Source organism: Oncorhynchus nerka, linkage group LG12, assembly GCF_034236695.1.
Source record: "Oncorhynchus nerka isolate Pitt River linkage group LG12, Oner_Uvic_2.0, whole genome shotgun sequence".
NCBI classification, from domain to species: domain Eukaryota; kingdom Metazoa; phylum Chordata; class Actinopteri; order Salmoniformes; family Salmonidae; genus Oncorhynchus; species Oncorhynchus nerka.
In genome coordinates this window covers 60,110,693-60,128,703 of record NC_088407.1, presented here as the reverse complement: position 1 = coordinate 60,128,703, position 18,011 = coordinate 60,110,693, and the positions used below count along the sequence as shown (strand labels likewise).

Sequence of the window (18,011 nt, the reverse complement as noted above, 5' to 3'; positions counted from 1 at the left end):
GACTATTTGTTTATGTTACACATTCTAGTGTTATAGTACTTCATGTACTGTATAATGTTTGTAACTGAATACGTTTGAGAGGATACATAGTGTATGTTCAGCTGAGTCTACCTCACCTCTAAGGTAGAAGAACTTCCTGTAGTAGTAAGCTCCCAGGTCCACATGCTCTACGATGTAGTGTTTGCCTCTGTCACTGAGGGAACTGGGGCTGTCCTTGGGCCCCTCTAGCACTGCCACCCCAGCGTTAGTGCAGTGGGAGCTGAGGGACGACTCAAACTGACTGCCCTCGCTTCCCAGGGTCTCCGAGCCGCCACTCCCCTGTTTGGGGGGCCCGGCTCCCGCCGTGCGCCTTCCGTTGGTCCCAATCTCATTGCGGAAGCAGGGGCAGCTGAGGAGCATCTCGTTGCTCTGCTCGTCCCCGGTGCCCATGCTGGGGCTGTCCCTGGCCCCGGCACTGAGCTCCTCCTGGCTGCCAGCGGGGGAGCTGTAGGCCAGGCTCTGGGTGGAGGACACGGTGGAGGTGTTGGAGGCTGCAGCTGCAGCAGACGCCCCTGTGGTGGTGTTCTTCCTCTTCCCCGCTGCCATCTGCCTGCTCTGGATCACCTCATTCAAGTCAAACATCATGCTCTGCACGTCGTAGTGGGAGAAGCCCCTCTGGCACACCCATGGCTTGAGGGGGGTTACCCAGTCCTCTGACCGACCGTCCTCAGCATCAGAGCCGGCCCGTGGTGAGTCCGACTCCCCCCTCACGCTGCGTAGTTTACGGAATATAGACTCTCCCCCTGTCTCTGACTTGGAGCGTCTCTTTGGGGGCTTCTCTCTCTCCTTGACTCTGCTGGATGTCTGGCTCTCACTAGTCTCCTCATGTAGTTCTATGGAGGCCTGCTTGAGCCCAGCAGTCAGCAAGTCCTCTAGTCTGTCTGGTGCAGGGCTGCGCTGGTCAGGCTTGTCCCCCTGGTAGCCCTTCAGCATCTCAAAGAAGCTCTCCCCTGGCACCCCGTGTTGGTCTATAGAGGAGGTGCTGCCATACTCTCTGTGTAGTGGGGACCACTTGGCCCCTGAGGGGCCCAATTCCTCCCCACTGTCCCCGCCATCGTCCAGCTCACTGATGGTGATGTCACTGTTGCTGCGCTGGCGGATGCGGCGGATGTTTCTGTGGGAGGGGACTCTGTAGTCTGTGGGGGACAGGTAACAGCTGTCTGGGCTGTGGCTGGCCCCCTGGGTTTTACTCTTCAGTGTGTTGTGGATGCTGCGGAGCATGGATGCGTCCTGGGGGCTCATCAGGTGACCTAGTTTCAGGTGGCTCTGCCCACCTCCGATTAAGGCTGGGGACTCTGGCTCTGTGGTAGCCTGCCAGAGAGCACCCAGGTCCTTCCTCGGGGGCCACTCGGCAACCCGTGCCCGTACCCCCATTTTAGGCACCCCCGGGCCCCCTGGAGGGTGGGCGCTGTCTATGCGTGCCCCTCCGTTGGCCAGGCGGAGGTGGCGGGTGTAGAACTCGTCGATGGCTGGGATAGAGCCCCCCACGATGCGCTCCATGGGTGGGCGCTTCAGACTGGTCATGGTGCCAAGGCCAGAGCTGGTCACCAGGGCACTCAGCAGCAAGGCATGGCTAGGCTGGATGCTCAGTGTGTCTGCTACTCCACTGGGCTCTCATCTCACTCCAACTGGCTACAACCTGAAAATAGGTTTGGTATTAGAACATACCGTAAACTCAATAATTGCATACCCTCTCATTTCATATTAACACCAACTTTCTCTAACCAGGCGAAGAGTGGAAACAGTTGGGGAATGTAAGCTGCTTAACTGGTGTTGAAAATGAAACCAATAGCTCTGGTCTGGAAAGGTAGACAATGACACAGTGGCTACCTGCCTGATAATTGGCTGTGTGCAGTACCCTGTTACTGATGTGGCCTCTCTCATGCTCCTAGCTTTTATTGCAGACTAGCAGGCAGCACAGTGGAAAGTATTGGACTGTGTCTAATTAGTTAATCTCCCTTTGGGCCTTGAGTAAGCAAGCTAATGTTCTCCAACTTGAATCATCTGACTGACTGTGTGGGAGGAGGAAATGGCTGCAGAACAAATGTATTTCCCAAATCGAAATTCTTAATAAAAAGTTTAGCTTTTTTCTCTCGAGGCATTTGCTAAATTAGAAATGGCCTCTGTCGTTTCAGAATTCTGGGTTTTCCCGGACGTACTTTCTCCCGACATGTCCGGGGGGGGGGGTATTTATGATCGGCAGAGTCAGTCAGATAGATGCTTTTAGGAACTCCAGGACAGCCTTACAAACATGCAGACATTTCTATTCTTCAAGATTGAAAGGGATATCTGGATTTCACAAACAGGCCTGCAGAGTCATATTTGGATGTGATTTTCGCCTCCCGGCAAACTGACACAGTAAAAAGTCAGTGACATTTCAATTTCATATAATGGCTCTACTTTTCAAACCAATTTCAGCGTAAACATCTGGGGAAAACATGAAAGCTCAGCCAAATCCAACCTGAGCAGAATTATGCCTTCAACCTAATCATTACATTCATGTAACAAACTCCCAAAGTAGACTATAAGGTCATTCAATAAACCAATAGAATGCACTATTAACTATTTATATATCAAGTGTTAAACAAAATGTGAGGTTTTGATCTATCAACGAACCTTGTCCAGAGTACATTATCTGATCGATATAGGCAAGTGTGTTCAGCTGGGAGGCAGGGCTCTGGTTCCCCTCTCTATGTCACTGACGCTGGACTAGTGATTCCTATGAAGTCCCTTCACATGCTATGGATAGCAGGTTCACCAAATCAAAGTGCTGAGATACAGTTTACTGGATCAAACATCCTGAGCCCACATTAAAAAAAAAGGCCCTTGGAAAGCCGACAGCAGAGGACTCTGATGTTTCTCCCTGGCAGATTGAGCCAATTTGGCAGCAAGACACTGGGAGAGATTACGGTTCCTCTCAGTCAGTCCTGCAGCACACAAGCTGTGATCACATTAGCCACTGGCTGTCAATGCTGTGATGGGCTTGCATTTCTCCATGCCACATTCACACATCAGAGAAAACTGCTTCATACAGACACATACACTATTTCATACATGCAAAACAGTCCCACTTTCAGGGGAAATGGACATTGACATGTATGCGAATTGATTTACTTGATGAGACACCAGAAATATGAACACGTTCTCTAAGCATGTTAAGTTGAAAATGTGTCAGAAATGATTACAAGCTAAAAGAAAATCAAAAGCAGTATAAATAAATGCTTCTGCCACTAAGAATCTCCAAACACAATAAATGAATAAATAGATTTCTATCCACACAACCAGTCCATATTACCCAGGAGCCATCAGTGTTGCTACTGTAAGCCAGTGACCCCAGGGAGATGGGTTAAATTGTCACTCTGAAAGGAGTGCCATACGTACACTCTGCACCAATAGAAATATTGTGAATAAAATACAGTACATTAGGAACCAAAACAAATATAGGCTATATTCTATGGCAGGCATCAAGTCTCTTTTTTAAATTCGTGGGAATACTTGGTGAACGAATGTTGTTGCTGAATTCCTGTTGATTTGAGTCTTTTTGTTGTTGTTGCTGAAACCTTTGGGGGTCCGGTTTTGGCCTGCGTGCCTGTCTGTTGCCGACCCGTGCACTAGAGTTCCTCCGGGGTGCCTAGTGCTCCAGGGTACCAGTCTGAGCCTCCTTCCTGATGTGCTTAATGATCTTATTGGATCTAGTGTAAGTAGTGTAAATGCTTGCAGACAGATTGAGATAAATAATTCCCATTCTAAACAAACAAACTGGATATCACACTGTTTCATTGACTTTTAATCAGAACATGAATACTGCTCGGACTGATGTAGACTCGCTCTATTTCAGGCTCCATATCGAAATCTCAAAATGCACTGCGATTTGCTCCTGCACCAGACAGTCTACAAAAAGGATCAAAAATAGCATCTTAATTCATCATAACATAATGTCATTATTGTTCATTATTCCGTATCAGTTTCACATTCGACTGTTAAGTAAGTCATATCATGAATGATGAAATCCAAGCTATAATAAATAGGGTAATGGAGTCTGTGGTTGGTGGCGCTCGCGGTGCATGAAGAGCAGAGGTTCCTTCCTCCTGGCTGGGCCGGGGCTGTGCAGCTGGCGCGCCGCTATAATGGATGGACACTTAGCCACGGCATGGCTAAACCATGTCCTGTTTGCACTCCGCATTTCAATCACTGCAGCGTTGGGCCCGCTGCCTGCCGGCTGCACAGAGCAGAGTCCACAGGGACAGATAAATAGAACCATAACACACACACACAGCCACCGCAGCCGAAACACAGCCTCGGGCCTTAATCTGGCTTCCAAAAGACATTTTGAGGGACCGGTGTGTGTGTAACATGCATAATGCTATGCTCACGTTTCCTAACACAACCTCAATTTCAGACTTTAGCCAGGGGTGGGGAGAGCCTGAGAATGTGTGAGGAGAACTGAGGAGGAAAAAAACTGGGGGAAAGTGAATGAAGCCTCTGCTTCTGGCTCCCAACTCCCTATCGGTAGTGTATATTAGCATGTCAGTGGGACATGTCGAGGCACTGTAAGCCTGTTGACTAAGTGAGGTTAACTTCCTGTAATTGAGACTCTGACCTCCCAGCTGCTCCACTGGGCCTGGGGACAAATGAGTATTAGGCTGCACCACTCAGACAGAGAGAGAGACAGGGGTCATGCCATCACGGCTGCCACTGGGGAGACTAGGAGGGGTTGGGTTTGTTGTGCCAGCTAGGGTAATATAGCCTTATGAGTGATCTGCACAGCCAGGTGCTTTCAGTCTACTGTGTTATTAAGCAGATACACAGACCCAGTTACCAAGAACACAACATCAAAGCCACTGGTGAGAACACTTAGCACTTAGAATTTATTATTAGAATCATTTGAGATGAGAACCTTGCACTTTTCCAAGGTATTCTAAAAGCTCCCGCTAAAAGCATTTCCTTGTGAGGGTACATTCAGTAGTGTATATGTTACCCAGGCAACTCCCAGCCAGGGCTCACTGATGCCAGCTTACAATGGTGAGAGGCACACTCCTGTTGGTTGGCCTGAGCCCCATGGAGGCCAAGCTACGCCCCCATGAGAGAACCAACAACATGTCCGGGAATGCCTAGGAGACCTCTAGCTGTTTCCATGAACAGAGTGGCAGCAGATTCCCAGTGCCCTGCTTCAGTGTTAACAAAGCCCCCAACAATGGAGCAGAATAGAGCAGAATCCCTGGCCTACAAGCTGTAATCACTTCAACTTTAGCTGCTTGGCCTAGTGAGACTCACTGAATGGGACTGCCTGGCCCACACCACAACTCTTAAAGAGGCATCACTCAGCCTCCCTACCTCTCCCTGTCTCCCTACTCCTCTCCCCCAACAGGCCCACTGGGCTGTGGTCAGCTGGCACAAAGTTCCCTCTGTCCTGTGGAAGACTGGGCCTCATCTCCAGTACAGAGAGGCCTTTGATAAGAGGCTGACCCTGATTGTGTAGGAGCCACTAAGAGGACCTAATGAATCACAGAGAGGAGAGGGGGGGAGATTGGAAAGGGGTGGGGGAGAGAGAGAGATTGGAAAGGGGGTGGGGGAGAGAGAGATGGAAAGGGGGTGGAGGAGAGAGGGAGAGATGGGAAAGGGGGTGGAGCAGAGAGAGATATGTGAAAGGGGTGGGGGAGAGAGAGATGGGAAAGGGGGTGGAGGAGAGAGAGATGGGAAAGGGGTGGAGCAGAGAGAGAGATGGGAAAGGGGGTGGAGGAGAGAGGAGAGATGGGAAAGGGGGTGGGGAGAGAGAGCGATGGGAAAGGGGGTGGAGGATAGAGGGAGAGATGGGAAAGGGGGTGGGGGAGAGAGAGAGATGGGAAAGGATGTGGAGGAGAGATGGAGAGATTGGAAAGGGGGGAGAGATGGGAAAGGGGTGGAGGAGAGAGGGAGATGGGAAAGGGGTGGAGGAGAGAGGGAGATGGGAAAGGGGGTGGGGGGGAGAGAGGGAGATGGGAAAGGGGGTGGAGGAGAGAGGGAGATGGGAAAGGGGGTGGAGGAGAGAGGGAGATGGGAAAGGGGGTGGAGGAGAGAGGGAGATGGGAAAGGGGGTGGTGGAGAGAGAGAGATGGGAAAGGGGTGGGGGAGAGAGAGAGATGGGAAAGGAGGTGGGGGAGAGAGAGATGGGAAAGGGGGTGGGGGAGAGAGGGAGAGATGGGAAAGGGGGTGGAGCAGAGAGAGAGAGATGGGAAAGGGGGTGGGGGAGAGAGGGAGATGGGAAAGGGGGTGGGGGGAGAGAGAGATGGGAAAGGAGGGTGGGGGAGAGAGAGATGGGAAAGGGGGTGGGAGAGAGAGGGAGAGATGGGAAAGGGGGTGGAGCAGAGAGAGAGATGGGAAAGGGGGTGGAGGAGAGAGGGAGAGATGGGAAAGGGGGTGGGGGAGAGAGAGAGATGGGAAAGGAGGTGGAGGAGAGAGGGAGAGATTGGAAAGGGGGGAGAGAGAGGCGAAATGGGGGTGGGGGAGAGAGGGAGATGGGAAAGGGGTGGAGGAGAGAGGGAGATGGGAAAGGGGTGGAGGAGAGAGGGAGATGGGAAAGGGGTGGAGGAGAGAGGGAGATGGGAAAGGGGGTGGAGGAGAGAGGGAGATGGGAAAGGAGGGTGGGGGAGAGAGGGAGATGGGAAAGGGGGTGGAGGAGAGAGGGAGAGATGGGAAAGGGGGTGGAGCAGAGAGAGATATGTGAAAGGGGGGGGGAGAGAGAGATGGGAAAGGGGGTGGAGGAGAGAGAGATGGGAAAGGGGTGGAGGAGAGAGGGAGAGATGGGAAAGGGGTGGAGGAGAGAGGAGAGATGGGAAAGGGGGTGGGGGAGAGAGAGCGATGGGAAAGGGGTGGAGGATAGAGGGAGAGATGGGAAAGGGGGGGGGAGAGAGAGATGGGAAAGGATGTGGAGGAGAGATGGAGAGATTGGAAAGGGGGGAGAGATGGGAAAGGGGGTGGAGGAGAGAGGGAGATGGGAAAGGGGTGGAGGAGAGAGGGAGATGGGAAAGGGGGTGGGGGAGAGAGGGAGATGGGAAAGGGGGTGGAGGAGAGAGGGAGATGGGAAAGGGGGTGGAGGAGAGAGGGAGATGGGAAAGGGGGTGGAGGAGAGAGGGAGATGGGAAAGGGGGTGGAGAGAGAGAGGGAGATGGGAAAGGGGTGGAGGAGAGAGGGAGATGGGAAAGGGGTGGAGGAGAGAGGGAGATGGGAAAGGGGGTGGAGGAGAGAGGGAGATGGGAAAGGGGGTGGTGGAGAGAGAGAGATGGGAAAGGGGGTGGGGAGAGAGAGAGATGGGAAAGGAGGGTGGGGGAGAGAGAGATGGGAAAGGGGGTGGGGGAGAGAGGGAGAGATGGGAAAGGGGTGGAGCAGAGAGAGAGAGATGGGAAAGGGGTGGGGGAGAGAGGGAGATGGGAAAGGGGGTGGGGGGAGAGAGAGATGGGAAAGGAGGGTGGGGAGAGAGAGAGATGGGAAAGGAGGGTGGGGAGAGAGAGAGATGGGAAAGGAGGGTGGGAGAGAGAGGGAGAGATGGGAAAGGGGTGGAGCAGAGAGAGAGATGGGAAAGGGGTGGAGGAGAGAGGGAGAGATGGGAAAGGGGGTGGGGGAGAGAGAGATGGGAAAGGAGGTGGAGGAGAGAGGGAGAGATTGGAAAGGGGGAGAGAGAGGCGAAATGGGGGTGGGGGAGAGAGGGAGATGGGAAAGGGGTGGAGGAGAGAGGGAGATGGGAAAGGGGTGGAGGAGAGAGGGAGATGGGAAAGGGGTGGAGGAGAGAGGGAGATGGGAAAGGGGGTGGAGGAGAGAGGGAGATGGGAAAGGAGGGTGGGGGAAAGAGGGAGATGGGAAAGGGGTGGGGGAGAGAGGGAGAGATGGGAAAGGGGGTGGAGGAGAGAGGGAGATGGGAAAGGAGGGTGGAGGAGAGAGGGAGATGGGAAAGGAGGGTGGGGGAGAGAGGGAGATGGGAAAGGGGGTGGGGAGAGAGGGAGATGGGAAAGGGGGTGGGGGAGAGAGGGAGATGGGAAAGGGGTGGAGGAGAGAGGGAGATGGGAAAGGGGGTGGGGGAGAGAGAGATGGGAAATGGGGGTGGGGAGAGAGGGAGATGGGAAATGGAGGTGGGGGAGAGAGGGAGATGGGAAATGGGGGTGGGGGAGAGGGAGATGGGAAAGGGGGTGGGGGAGAGAGAGAGATGGGAAAGGGGGTGGGGAGAGAGAGAGATGGGAAAAGGGGTGGAGGAGAGAGAGAGATGGGAAAGGGGGTGGAGGAGAGAGAGAGATGGGAAAGGGGGTGGGGAGAGAGGGAGATGGGAAAGGGGGTGGGGGAGAGAGAGAGATGGGAAAGGGGGTGGGGGGAGAGAGAGATGGGAAAGGGGGTGGGGGAGAGAGGGAGAGAAGGTGTGTGCTAGAACAGTGTTTCCTATCCCTGGTCCTCCAGTACCTCCAAGTACAGTTTAGTTGTAGCCCTGGACAAACACACCTCATTCAACTCCCGAGCTCCTGGGGGGCACAGTGGTCTAAATCACTGCATCTCAGTGCTAGAGGCATCACTACAGACCCTGGTTTGATCCCAGGCTGTACCACAACCAGATGTGATTGGGCGGCGCACAATTGGTGGTGCACAATTGGCCCAGCTTCGTCCGGGTTAGGGGAGGGTTTGGCTGGGGTAGGCCGTCATTGTAAAAAAAAAAAAAATCTTAACTGACTTGCCTAGTTAAATAAAGGTTAAAAAAAAGGTCTAAAAAAACAAATTGAGGGCTTGATGATCAGTTGACAAGTTGAAATCAGGTGTGTTTGTCCAGGGTTACAATAACAATGTGTACTGTTGGGGGGCCAGAGTTGGTAAGCACTGTCCTAGAGGCATTAGAAAGGGATGAGAAGAGGATAAATAATCAGAGAGATAAGCAAAGGAAGGCAAAATGGGACAATCCAAAAAAGGCCATGTCGTGTGTGAGTCAAACATTGGGACATGATGAAGTGTGTCTATTCAAGTGAGTCAAGCTCTAATCCCCTGACTAACATGACATGCACCTGACACAGCAGATGACTTCTGTCTGACAGATGAGCTGCCAGAGAATGATACGCAACCAACATCACTGGCTAGCCTCGTATTCACAAGGACTAAAACAGAAAACAAACTCACAGCTCAACCACAAACTCCTCCACAGCGAGCCAGGACCAAGAGGTCATGCACCAACTGAGCAGAGAGAATTATAGCTTTGAAAGAAAAACACTCCCCAGCAATATACTCTCTCCCACACTACTTCCCTTCCGAGAATGGTAGGAGGAGTACAGGGAAAACGAGAGGTGAGGTATAGGTCTGAGTCAGCCACCACTGTGATGAGAGACCCATTGCTGCAGCCCACGAACAGAGCAGAGGCACGGGAAAAGACAAGGCAGTAGAGGCCCATATACACCCTCGTCTTCACTCACTCTCTGCCTACTGCCTCTGTGCAGCTGGCGGCAGACTAACGCTGTCTCAACAGAATTTGTCAATGCATGGACTTCGCTGTGTGCACAGGGGCATTGTCATGCTGAAACAGGAAATGGCCTTTCCCAAATTGTTGGCACAAAGTTAGAAGCACAGAATCATCTAGAACATGGGGTGGGCAACTCCAGTCCTTAGGGGCATGATTGGTGTCACACTTTTTCTCCATCCCTAGCAAACACAGCTGATTAATCAAATTTCATTCTAAACTGAAGATCATGGTTAGGTGATTATTAAAGAGCTGTGTTAGCTGGGGCTGGGGCAAAACTGTGACACCAATCAGCCTCCCAAGGACTGGAATTGCCCACCCCTGATCTAGGATGTCATTGTATGCTGTCATTGTATTCCCTTCACTGGAACTAAGGGGCCTAGCCCGAACCATGAAAAACAGCCCCAGACCATTATTCCTCCTCCACCAAACTTTACAGTTGGCATTATGCATTGGGGCAGGTAGCGTTCTCCTGACATCTGCCAAACCCAGATTCGTCCGTCGGACTGCCAGATGGTGAAGCATGATTCATTACGCCAGAGAACACATTTCCACTGCTTCAGAGTCCAATGGCGGCGAGGTTTACACCACTCCAGCCAAAGCTTGGCATTGCGCTTGGTGATCTTAGGCTTGTGTGCGACTGCTCGGCCTTGGAAACCCATTTCATGAAACTCCCGACAAACAGTTATTGTTCTGACGTTGCTTCCAGAGGCAGTTTGGCACTCGGTAGTGAGTGTTGCAATCGAGGACAGACGGTTTTAACGCGCTAGGCGCTTCAGCACTCAGCAGTCCCGCTCGTAGTTGTTTCCACTTCACAACAACATAACTTACAGTTGACTGGGGCAGCTCTAGCATGGCAGAAATGTGATAGACTTTGATGAAAGTGGCATCCTATGATGGTGCCATGTTGAAAAGACACAGAGCTCTACAGTAAGGCCATTCTACTGCCAATGTTTGTCTATGGAGATTGCATGGCGATGTCCTCAATTTTATACATGGGTTAGCCTACATCTCCTTCAAATGTTAATATTTGGTTGCATTGACAACCAAACATGATGCAATATCAGTTTTGCAATACAGTAAATAGCCTATTTACTTGTCCACAAGTTAACTAATGATATGTTGGATTCACGGCTCCAACTAAACCAAAAATACAAGTCAATGAATATGATCAAGCAAGTGGGTCAGATGAAACTATCCAAGCATTAGATACATGCCCTTTAAATGTTCATATTTGTTTGCGTTGTCAACCAAATATAATTCAATATTACTTATGTAATACAGTAAATAGTCTAAAGTTAAGGCCATATTACAAACTAATGTAACAGTATTTATTCAACCTTAAAATTAGTAACTCATCAATTGTCACAGTGAGTTTATTGTTACTATAAATGTCTTCCTATGTCATCAGAGAAAGAGTGCATGTTCAAGATAGCATGCAAAGTTCGCAGGTCTGTGGAAATCTTCACAATTGCGATAATAATCTGCTCAGAATCTTGAACAGCATTGATCACTTGCACGATGTACTTTTAATTTAACGTGAACTGCAATCCAGGTCATTTAGTTGTGCCATTAGATGAAGCACAGTCATAACACATGAAATTGTTGTATACATGCAAGATGATTTCCATTTGAACTTTGTTGTGCTTTTAAAATGGTTGAAAGCGCAGTGACAACACATTTAGATGACAGCCAAATCAGACGTTGTTTTTCTATTGGAATTTGGTTGTGCTTTTAAATGGTTGAAAGCATTGGGAATTCAACAAACTTCCGGCTGTCTTTTTGATTGGGTGAATAAAGGTTGACATCTCCTTGATCAACGTCTCAACCGTTATTACGCACATTTCCACATAGAAATGACGTGGTTGCAGAGTGGGTGAGAATCTGACACCTGAGAGAAACACGCATGCCTACCGTCGGCAAGCAAACGATACCCACCCACACCAAACCGCAGGCGGACGGGCTGGAATTTTCGTCAATGGAGGAAGTGATGAGTGTGTGAGCAAGAGAGGAGAGATTAAAGCAAGCCCAGACAGAGTTAGAGACAGAGACTGGATAGTACAAGGTCGTGACTGTCTGACAACAGTTACAAGTTACAAAGAAAACAGCACCAAATACCCAAAGAACCCCAAATCCACTTTGATTTCACAATCAGTGCCAATGACATCAGCTTTGATCATGGGAATAATTTCCTCACATGGATTAGCACACCACAATAAACAGTAATTGGAGCGATGACATGCTCTACTGACCACACAGACATACAAAAGGCTTGGCATGTGAACACTTCAAAGCAGCACTACTAGCTACAGCACAGCTCACCACCACCACCAGGGCCTTCAGTGGATGCCCACCACAGTTCAATGAGCATAGCTAACCACTGACAAAGTGTGATTAACTGAACCCTACGCAACAAGACAGATCTGGAGGCCCGCCAAACGAAGACACTGTCGATATCTCTGCTAGGGCCCTCTCGCTCTCTCCTCCTCCTATCCTTGGATCTTCGCTCAACCACATTCAATTATTTTGTGTTGTGGGTAGTAATGAGATAATAGGTGGGTGGCACCACTGTCCAAATTACATTTAAGCTCGTGGTATTTGTTTCAACCAAAAGTGGTCTATTTAGAGGTTTGCTGGAGGTTTGGCAGGAAGTTGTGTTATTTTGCGGAGGGCCATATTGAACTGCCTAAACGAATAACTGAACTGGTTTTGGCTTATGTGGTCTCACTGTCCAGACTAAAAAACACTGCAAGCAAAACAGCTCTAAGATCCAATGTCTGACAAAGCCTATGTCTCACGGGGGGATTCTCTCTATGTATAAAAAGTAATTATTCATGGTCTGCTTAATCATTCTATAGATTAATATGATTTATTCACAAGCTGTCTATGTGGTTGAGTGGGTGGAGACGAGACGGTAAAACTGGTCCTATTTAATAGAGGAGCATGAGCTTTATCCGTTTTACAAAGAGGCTCAGACTTCTGAGGTCGTCAACTTTCCCCAGCCTGCTCTGTAGTATAAAGAGCAGTGAAGAGGAAGCAGAGAGAGCATTGGTGCCTGAAGAGGAATGTGAAGCATTCTAATGAGGTGCCTGGCTGCCTCTGTTACTGGCTATAGAGAGCTGCATCAGTCAGTCAGTCTGAGCCTGCTGTAGGCTGTACTTTCCCTCTCCCTGCCCTCAATGCTGGCAGCCTCTGAACTTACCTCTCCTCTCTCCCCAACCAGAAGGGTGTTCACTCCATTTGAGAGACAAGAAGCAAGGCAAGACAGGGCCACAGGGGTAATATGCTGCAAGTCACTTCTTCGTACACACACCACAGTAGTACAAAAGGTGAATGGGTTTTATTGACGAAAGGGCTCAGCAGTCTGGGTCGAATCTATCCTCAGTAAAGATTTTCTGATATTGGATATGATATTTCAAATGACTCAATCTGAGTTCTCAAAGAGACTCAATGAATCAGGAAAGTAGGTCTACACAGGTGCATCTGTCTGCAAAGTAGATTTTTGCTCCTACATCTGAAAACACACACTAAGAACAGGTATGGGGTGGGGTGGTAGTGGTAGTGATGGTGGGGGGTGATGGTGGTAGTGATGGTGGTGGTAGTGATGGTGGGGGGGTGATGGTGGTAGTAGTAATGGTGGGGGGTGATGGTGGTAGTGATGGTGGGGTGGTGGTAGTGATAGTGATGGTGGGGGTGGTGGTAGTGATGGTGGTGGTAGTGATGGTGATGGTAGTAGTAGTGATGGTGGTGTTAGTGATGGTGGTGGTAGTGATGGTGGGGGGGGTGATGGTGGTAGTGATGGTGGGGGTGGTGGTAGTGATAGTGGTAGTGATGGTGATGGTAGTGGTAGTGATGGTGGTGGTAGTGATGGTGGTAGTGGTGGTGGTAGTGGTAGTGGTGGTGGTAGTGGTAGTGATGGTGGTAGTGGTAGTGATGGTGGTAGTGGTAGTGATGGTGGTGGTAGTGTTAGTGATGGTGGTGGTAGTGATGGAGGTAGTGATGGTGGTGGTAGTAGTGGTGGTGGTAGTGATGGTAGTGATGGTGGTGGTAGTGATGGTGGTGGTAGTGGTAGTGGTGGTAGTGATGGTGGTAGTGATGGTGGTGGTAGTGATGGTGGTAGTGGTAGTGATGGTGGTAGTGATGGTGGTGGTAGTGGTTGTGGTAGTGGTAGTGATGGTGGTGGTAGTGGTGGTGGTAGTGGTAGTGATGGTGGTGGTAGTGATGGTGGTAGTGATGGTGGTGGTAGTGGTAGTGATGGTGGTGGTGGTGGTAGTGATGGTAGTGGTGGTGGTAGTGGTGGTGGTAGTGATGGTGGTGGTAGTGGTGGTGGTGGTAGTGGTGGTAGTGGTAGTAGTGGTAGTGATGGTAGTGGTGGTAGTGATGGTGGTAGTGGTAGTGATGGTGGTGGTAGTGATGGTGGTAGTGATGGTGGTAGTGATGGTGGTGGTAGTGGTGGTGGTAGTGGTAGTGATGGTGGTAGTGGTGGTGGTGGTAGTGATGGTGGTGGTAGTGATGGTGGTGGTAGTGGTGGTGGTGGTAGTGGTAGTAGTGGTAGTGGTGGTGGTAGTGGTAGTGATGGTGGTGGTAGTGGTAGTGGTGGTGGTGGTGGTAGTGATGGTGGTGGTAGTGGTAGTGGTAGTGATGGTGGTGGTAGTGGTGGTGGTAGTGATGGTGGTGGTAGTGATGGTGGTGGTAGTGGTGCTGGTAGTGATGGTGGTGGTAGTGATGGTGGTGGTAGTGGTGGTGGTGGTAGTGATGGTAGTGATGGTGGTGGTGGTAGTGGTAGTGATGGTGGTGGTAGTGGTGGTGATGGTGGTAGTGATGGTGGTGGTAGTGGTGGTAGTGGTGGTGGTAGTGATGGTGGTGGTAGTGGTGGTGGTAGTGGTGGTGGGGGTAGTGATGGTGGTGGTAGTGGTGGTGGTAGTGATGGTAGTGGTGGTGATGGTGGGTGTAGTGATGGTGGTGGTAGTGGTGGTAGTGATGGTGGTGGTAGTGATGGTGGTGGTAGTGATGGTGAGGGTAGTGGTGGTGATGGTAGTGATGGTGGTGGTAGTGGTGGTGATGGTGGTGGTAGTGGTGGTGGTGGTAGTGGTGGTGATGGTGGTGGTAGTGATGGTGGTGGTAGTGGTGGTGATGGTGGTGGTAGTGATGGTGGTGGTGAGGGTAGTGGTGGTGATGGTAGTGATGATGGTGGTAGTGGTGGTGATGGTGGTGGTGAGTGATGGGTGGTGGTGATGGTGGTGGTAGTGATGGTGGTGGTAGTGATGGTGGTGGTAGTGATGGTGATGGTGGTGATGGTGGTGGTAGTGGTGGTGGTAGTGGTGGTGGGGGTAGTGATGGTGGTGGTAGTGGTGGTGGTGGTGATGGTAGTGGTGGTGATGGTGGGGGTAGTGATGGTGGTGGTAGTGATGGTGGTGGTAGTGATGGTAGTGGTGGTGATGGTAGTGATGGTGGTGGTAGTGGTGGTGATGGTAGTGATGATGGTGGTGGTGGTAGTGATGGTGGTGGTAGTGATGGTGGTGGTAGTGGTGGTGATGGTGGTGGTAGTGGTGGTGATGGTGGTGGTAGTGATGGTGGTGGTAGTGATGGTGGTAGTGATGGTGGTGGTAGTGATGGTGATGGTAGTGATGGTGGTGGTAGTGATGGTGGTGGTAGTGATGGTGGTGGTAGTGGTGGTGATGGTGGTGGTAGTGATGGTGGTGGTGGTAGTGATGGTGGTGGTGGTAGTGATGGTGGTGGTAGTGGTGGTGGTAGTGATGGTGGGGGGTGATGGTGGTAGTGATGGTGGGGGTGGTGGTAGTGGTGGTAGTGGTGGTGGTAGTGATGGTGGGGGGTGATGGTGGTAGTGATGGTGGGGGTGGTGGTAGTGGTGGTGGTAGTGATGGTGGGGGGGTGATGGTGGTAGTGATGGTGGGGGTAGTGATGGTGGTGGTGGTAGTGATGGTGGTGATGGTAGTGATGGTAGTGATGGTGGGGGGTGATGGTGGTAGTGATGGTGGGGGTGGTGGTAGTGATGGTGGGGGTGATGGTGGTAGTGATGGTGGGGGTAGTGATGGTGGTGGTAGTGATGGTGGTGGTAGTGGTGGTGATGGTGGTGGTAGTGATGGTGGTGGTAGTGGTGGTGATGGTGGTGGTAGTGATGGTGGTGGTAGTGATGGTGGTGGTAGTAGTGGTGATGGTGGTGGTAGTGATGGTGGTGGTAGTGATGGTGGTGGTAGTGATGGTGGTGGTAGTGGTGGTGATGGTAGTGATGGTGGTGGTAGTGATGGTGGTGGTAGTGATGATGGTGGTAGTGGTGGTGATGGTGGTGGTAGTGATGGTGGTGGTAGTGATGGTGGTAGTGATGGTGGTGGTAGTGATGGTGATGGTAGTGATGGTGGTGGTAGTGATGGTGGTGGTAGTGATGGTGGTGGTAGTGGTGGTGATGGTGGTGGTAGTGATGGTGGTGGTAGTGATGGTGGTGGTGGTAGTGATGGTGGTGGTAGTGGTGGTGGTAGTGATGGTGGGGGTGATGGTGGTAGTGATGGTGGGGGTGGTGGTAGTGGTGGTAGTGGTGGTGGTAGTGATGGTGGGGGGGGTGATGGTGGTAGTGATGGTGGGGGTGGTGGTAGTGGTGGTGGTAGTGATGGTGGGGGTGATGGTGGTAGTGATGGTGGGGGTAGTGATGGTGGTGGTGGTAGTGATGGTGGTGATGGTAGTGATGGTAGTGATGGTGGGGGGTGATGGTGGTAGTGATGGTGGGGTGGTGGTAGTGATGGTGGGGGGTGATGGTGGTAGTGATGGTGGGGTAGTGATGGTGGGGGCGGTGGTAGTGGTGGTAGTGATGGTGGGGGTAGTGATGGTGGGGGGTGGTGGTAGTGATGGTGGGGGTAGTGATGGTGGTGGTGGTGGTAGTGATGGTGGTGGTGGTGATGGTAGTGATGGTAGTGATGGTGGGGGGGGTGATGGTGGTAGTGATGGTGGGGGTGGTGGTAGTGATGGTGGTGGTGGTAATGATGGTGATGGTAGTGATGGTGGTGGTAGTGGTGGTGGTGGTAGTGATGGTGGTGGTAGTGATGGTGGTGGTAGTGATGGTGGTAGTGGTGGTGGTAGTGGTGGTGGTGGTAGTGATGGTGGTGGTAGTGATGGTAGTGGTAGTGATGGTGGTGGTAGTGATGGAGGTAGTGATGGTGGTGGTAGTAGTGGTGGTAGTGGTGGTGGTAGTGGTAGTGATGGTGGTGGTAGTGATGGTGGTGGTAGTGATGGTTGTGGTAGTGATAGTGGTAGTGATGGTGGTGGTAGTGTTGGTGGTAGTAGTGATGGTGGTGGTAGTGATGGTGGTGGTAGTGATGGTAGTGGTAGTGATGGTGGTAGTGATGGTGGTGGTAGTGGTGGTGGTAGTGATGGTGGTGGTAGTGATGGTGGTGGTAGTGGTGGTGATGGTGGTGGTAGTGGTAGTGATGGTGGTGGTAGTGATGATGGGGGGTGATGGTGGTGGTGATGGTGGGGGTAGTGATGGTAGTGGTGGTAGTGATGGTGGTAGTGATGGTGGTAGTGATGGTAGGGTAGTGATGGTGGTGGTGGTGGTAGTGGTGGTGGTAGTGATGGTGGGGGGTGATGGTGGTAGTGATGGTGGGGGTAGTGATGGTGGGGGTGGTGGTAGTGATGGTGGGGGGTGATGGTGGTAGTGATGGTGGGGGTAGTGATGGTGGTAGTGGTGGTGGTAGTGATGGTGGGGGGTGATGGTGGTAGTGATGGTGGGGGTAGTGATGGTGGGGGTGGTGGTAGTGGTGGTAGTGGTGGTGGTAGTGATGGTGGGGGGTGATGGTGGTAGTGATGGTGGGGGTGGTGGTAGTGGTGGTGGTAGTGATGGTGGGGGGTGATGGTGGTAGTGATGGTGGGGGTAGTGATGGTGGGGGTGGTGGTAGTGATGGTGGTAGTGATGGTGGAGGGGGTGATGGTGGTAGTGATGGTGGGGGTAGTGATGGTGGTGGTAGTGATGGTGGTGATGGTAGTGATGGTAGTGATGGTGGGGGGTGATGGTGGTAGTGATGGTGGGGGTGGTGGTAGTGATGGTGGGGGTAGTGATGGTGGGGGCGGTGGTGGTGGTAGTGATGGTGGGGGTAGTGATGGTGGTGATGGTAGTGATGGTAGTGATGGTGGGGGGTGATGGTGGTAGTGATGGTGGGGGTGGGTGATGGTGGTAGTGATGGTGGGGTGGTGGTAGTGATGGTGGTGGTAGTGATGGTGATGGTAGTGGTAGTGATGGTGGTGGTAGTGATGGTAGTGATGGTGGGGGTGATGGTGATAGTGATTGTGGGGGTGGTGGTAGTGATGGTGGTGGTGGTGGTGATGGTGGTGGTAGTGGTGGTGGTAGTGGTGGTGGTGATGGTGGGGGTAGTGATGGTGGTGGTAGTAGTGATGGTGGGGGTGATGGTGGTAGTGATGGTGGGGGTAGTGATGGTGGGGGTGGTGGTAGTGATGGTGGGGGGTGATGGTGGTAGTGATGGTGGGGTAGTGATGGTGGGGGTGG

At 51.7% G+C, this 18,011-nt stretch overlaps 1 protein-coding gene and 1 pseudogene across 3 annotated transcripts in view; both read right to left on the bottom strand.

Moving 5' to 3' along the window:
- The window catches only part of LOC115138799 (signal-induced proliferation-associated 1-like protein 1), a 114,806-nt gene that overhangs the window by 51,431 nt on the left and 45,364 nt on the right, over nt 1–18,011 (bottom strand). For all 3 annotated transcript variants that reach the window (XM_065025692.1, XM_065025693.1, XM_029675999.2), the window contains one exon: nt 117–1,678. In XM_065025692.1, the coding sequence (XP_064881764.1) occupies nt 117–1,563 (1,447 nt within the window). In that variant the 5' untranslated portion in view covers nt 1,564–1,678. The remainder of the gene's footprint in view (nt 1–116; nt 1,679–18,011) is intronic.
- LOC135574117 (basic proline-rich protein-like) lies at nt 4,055–16,480 on the bottom strand (annotated as a pseudogene).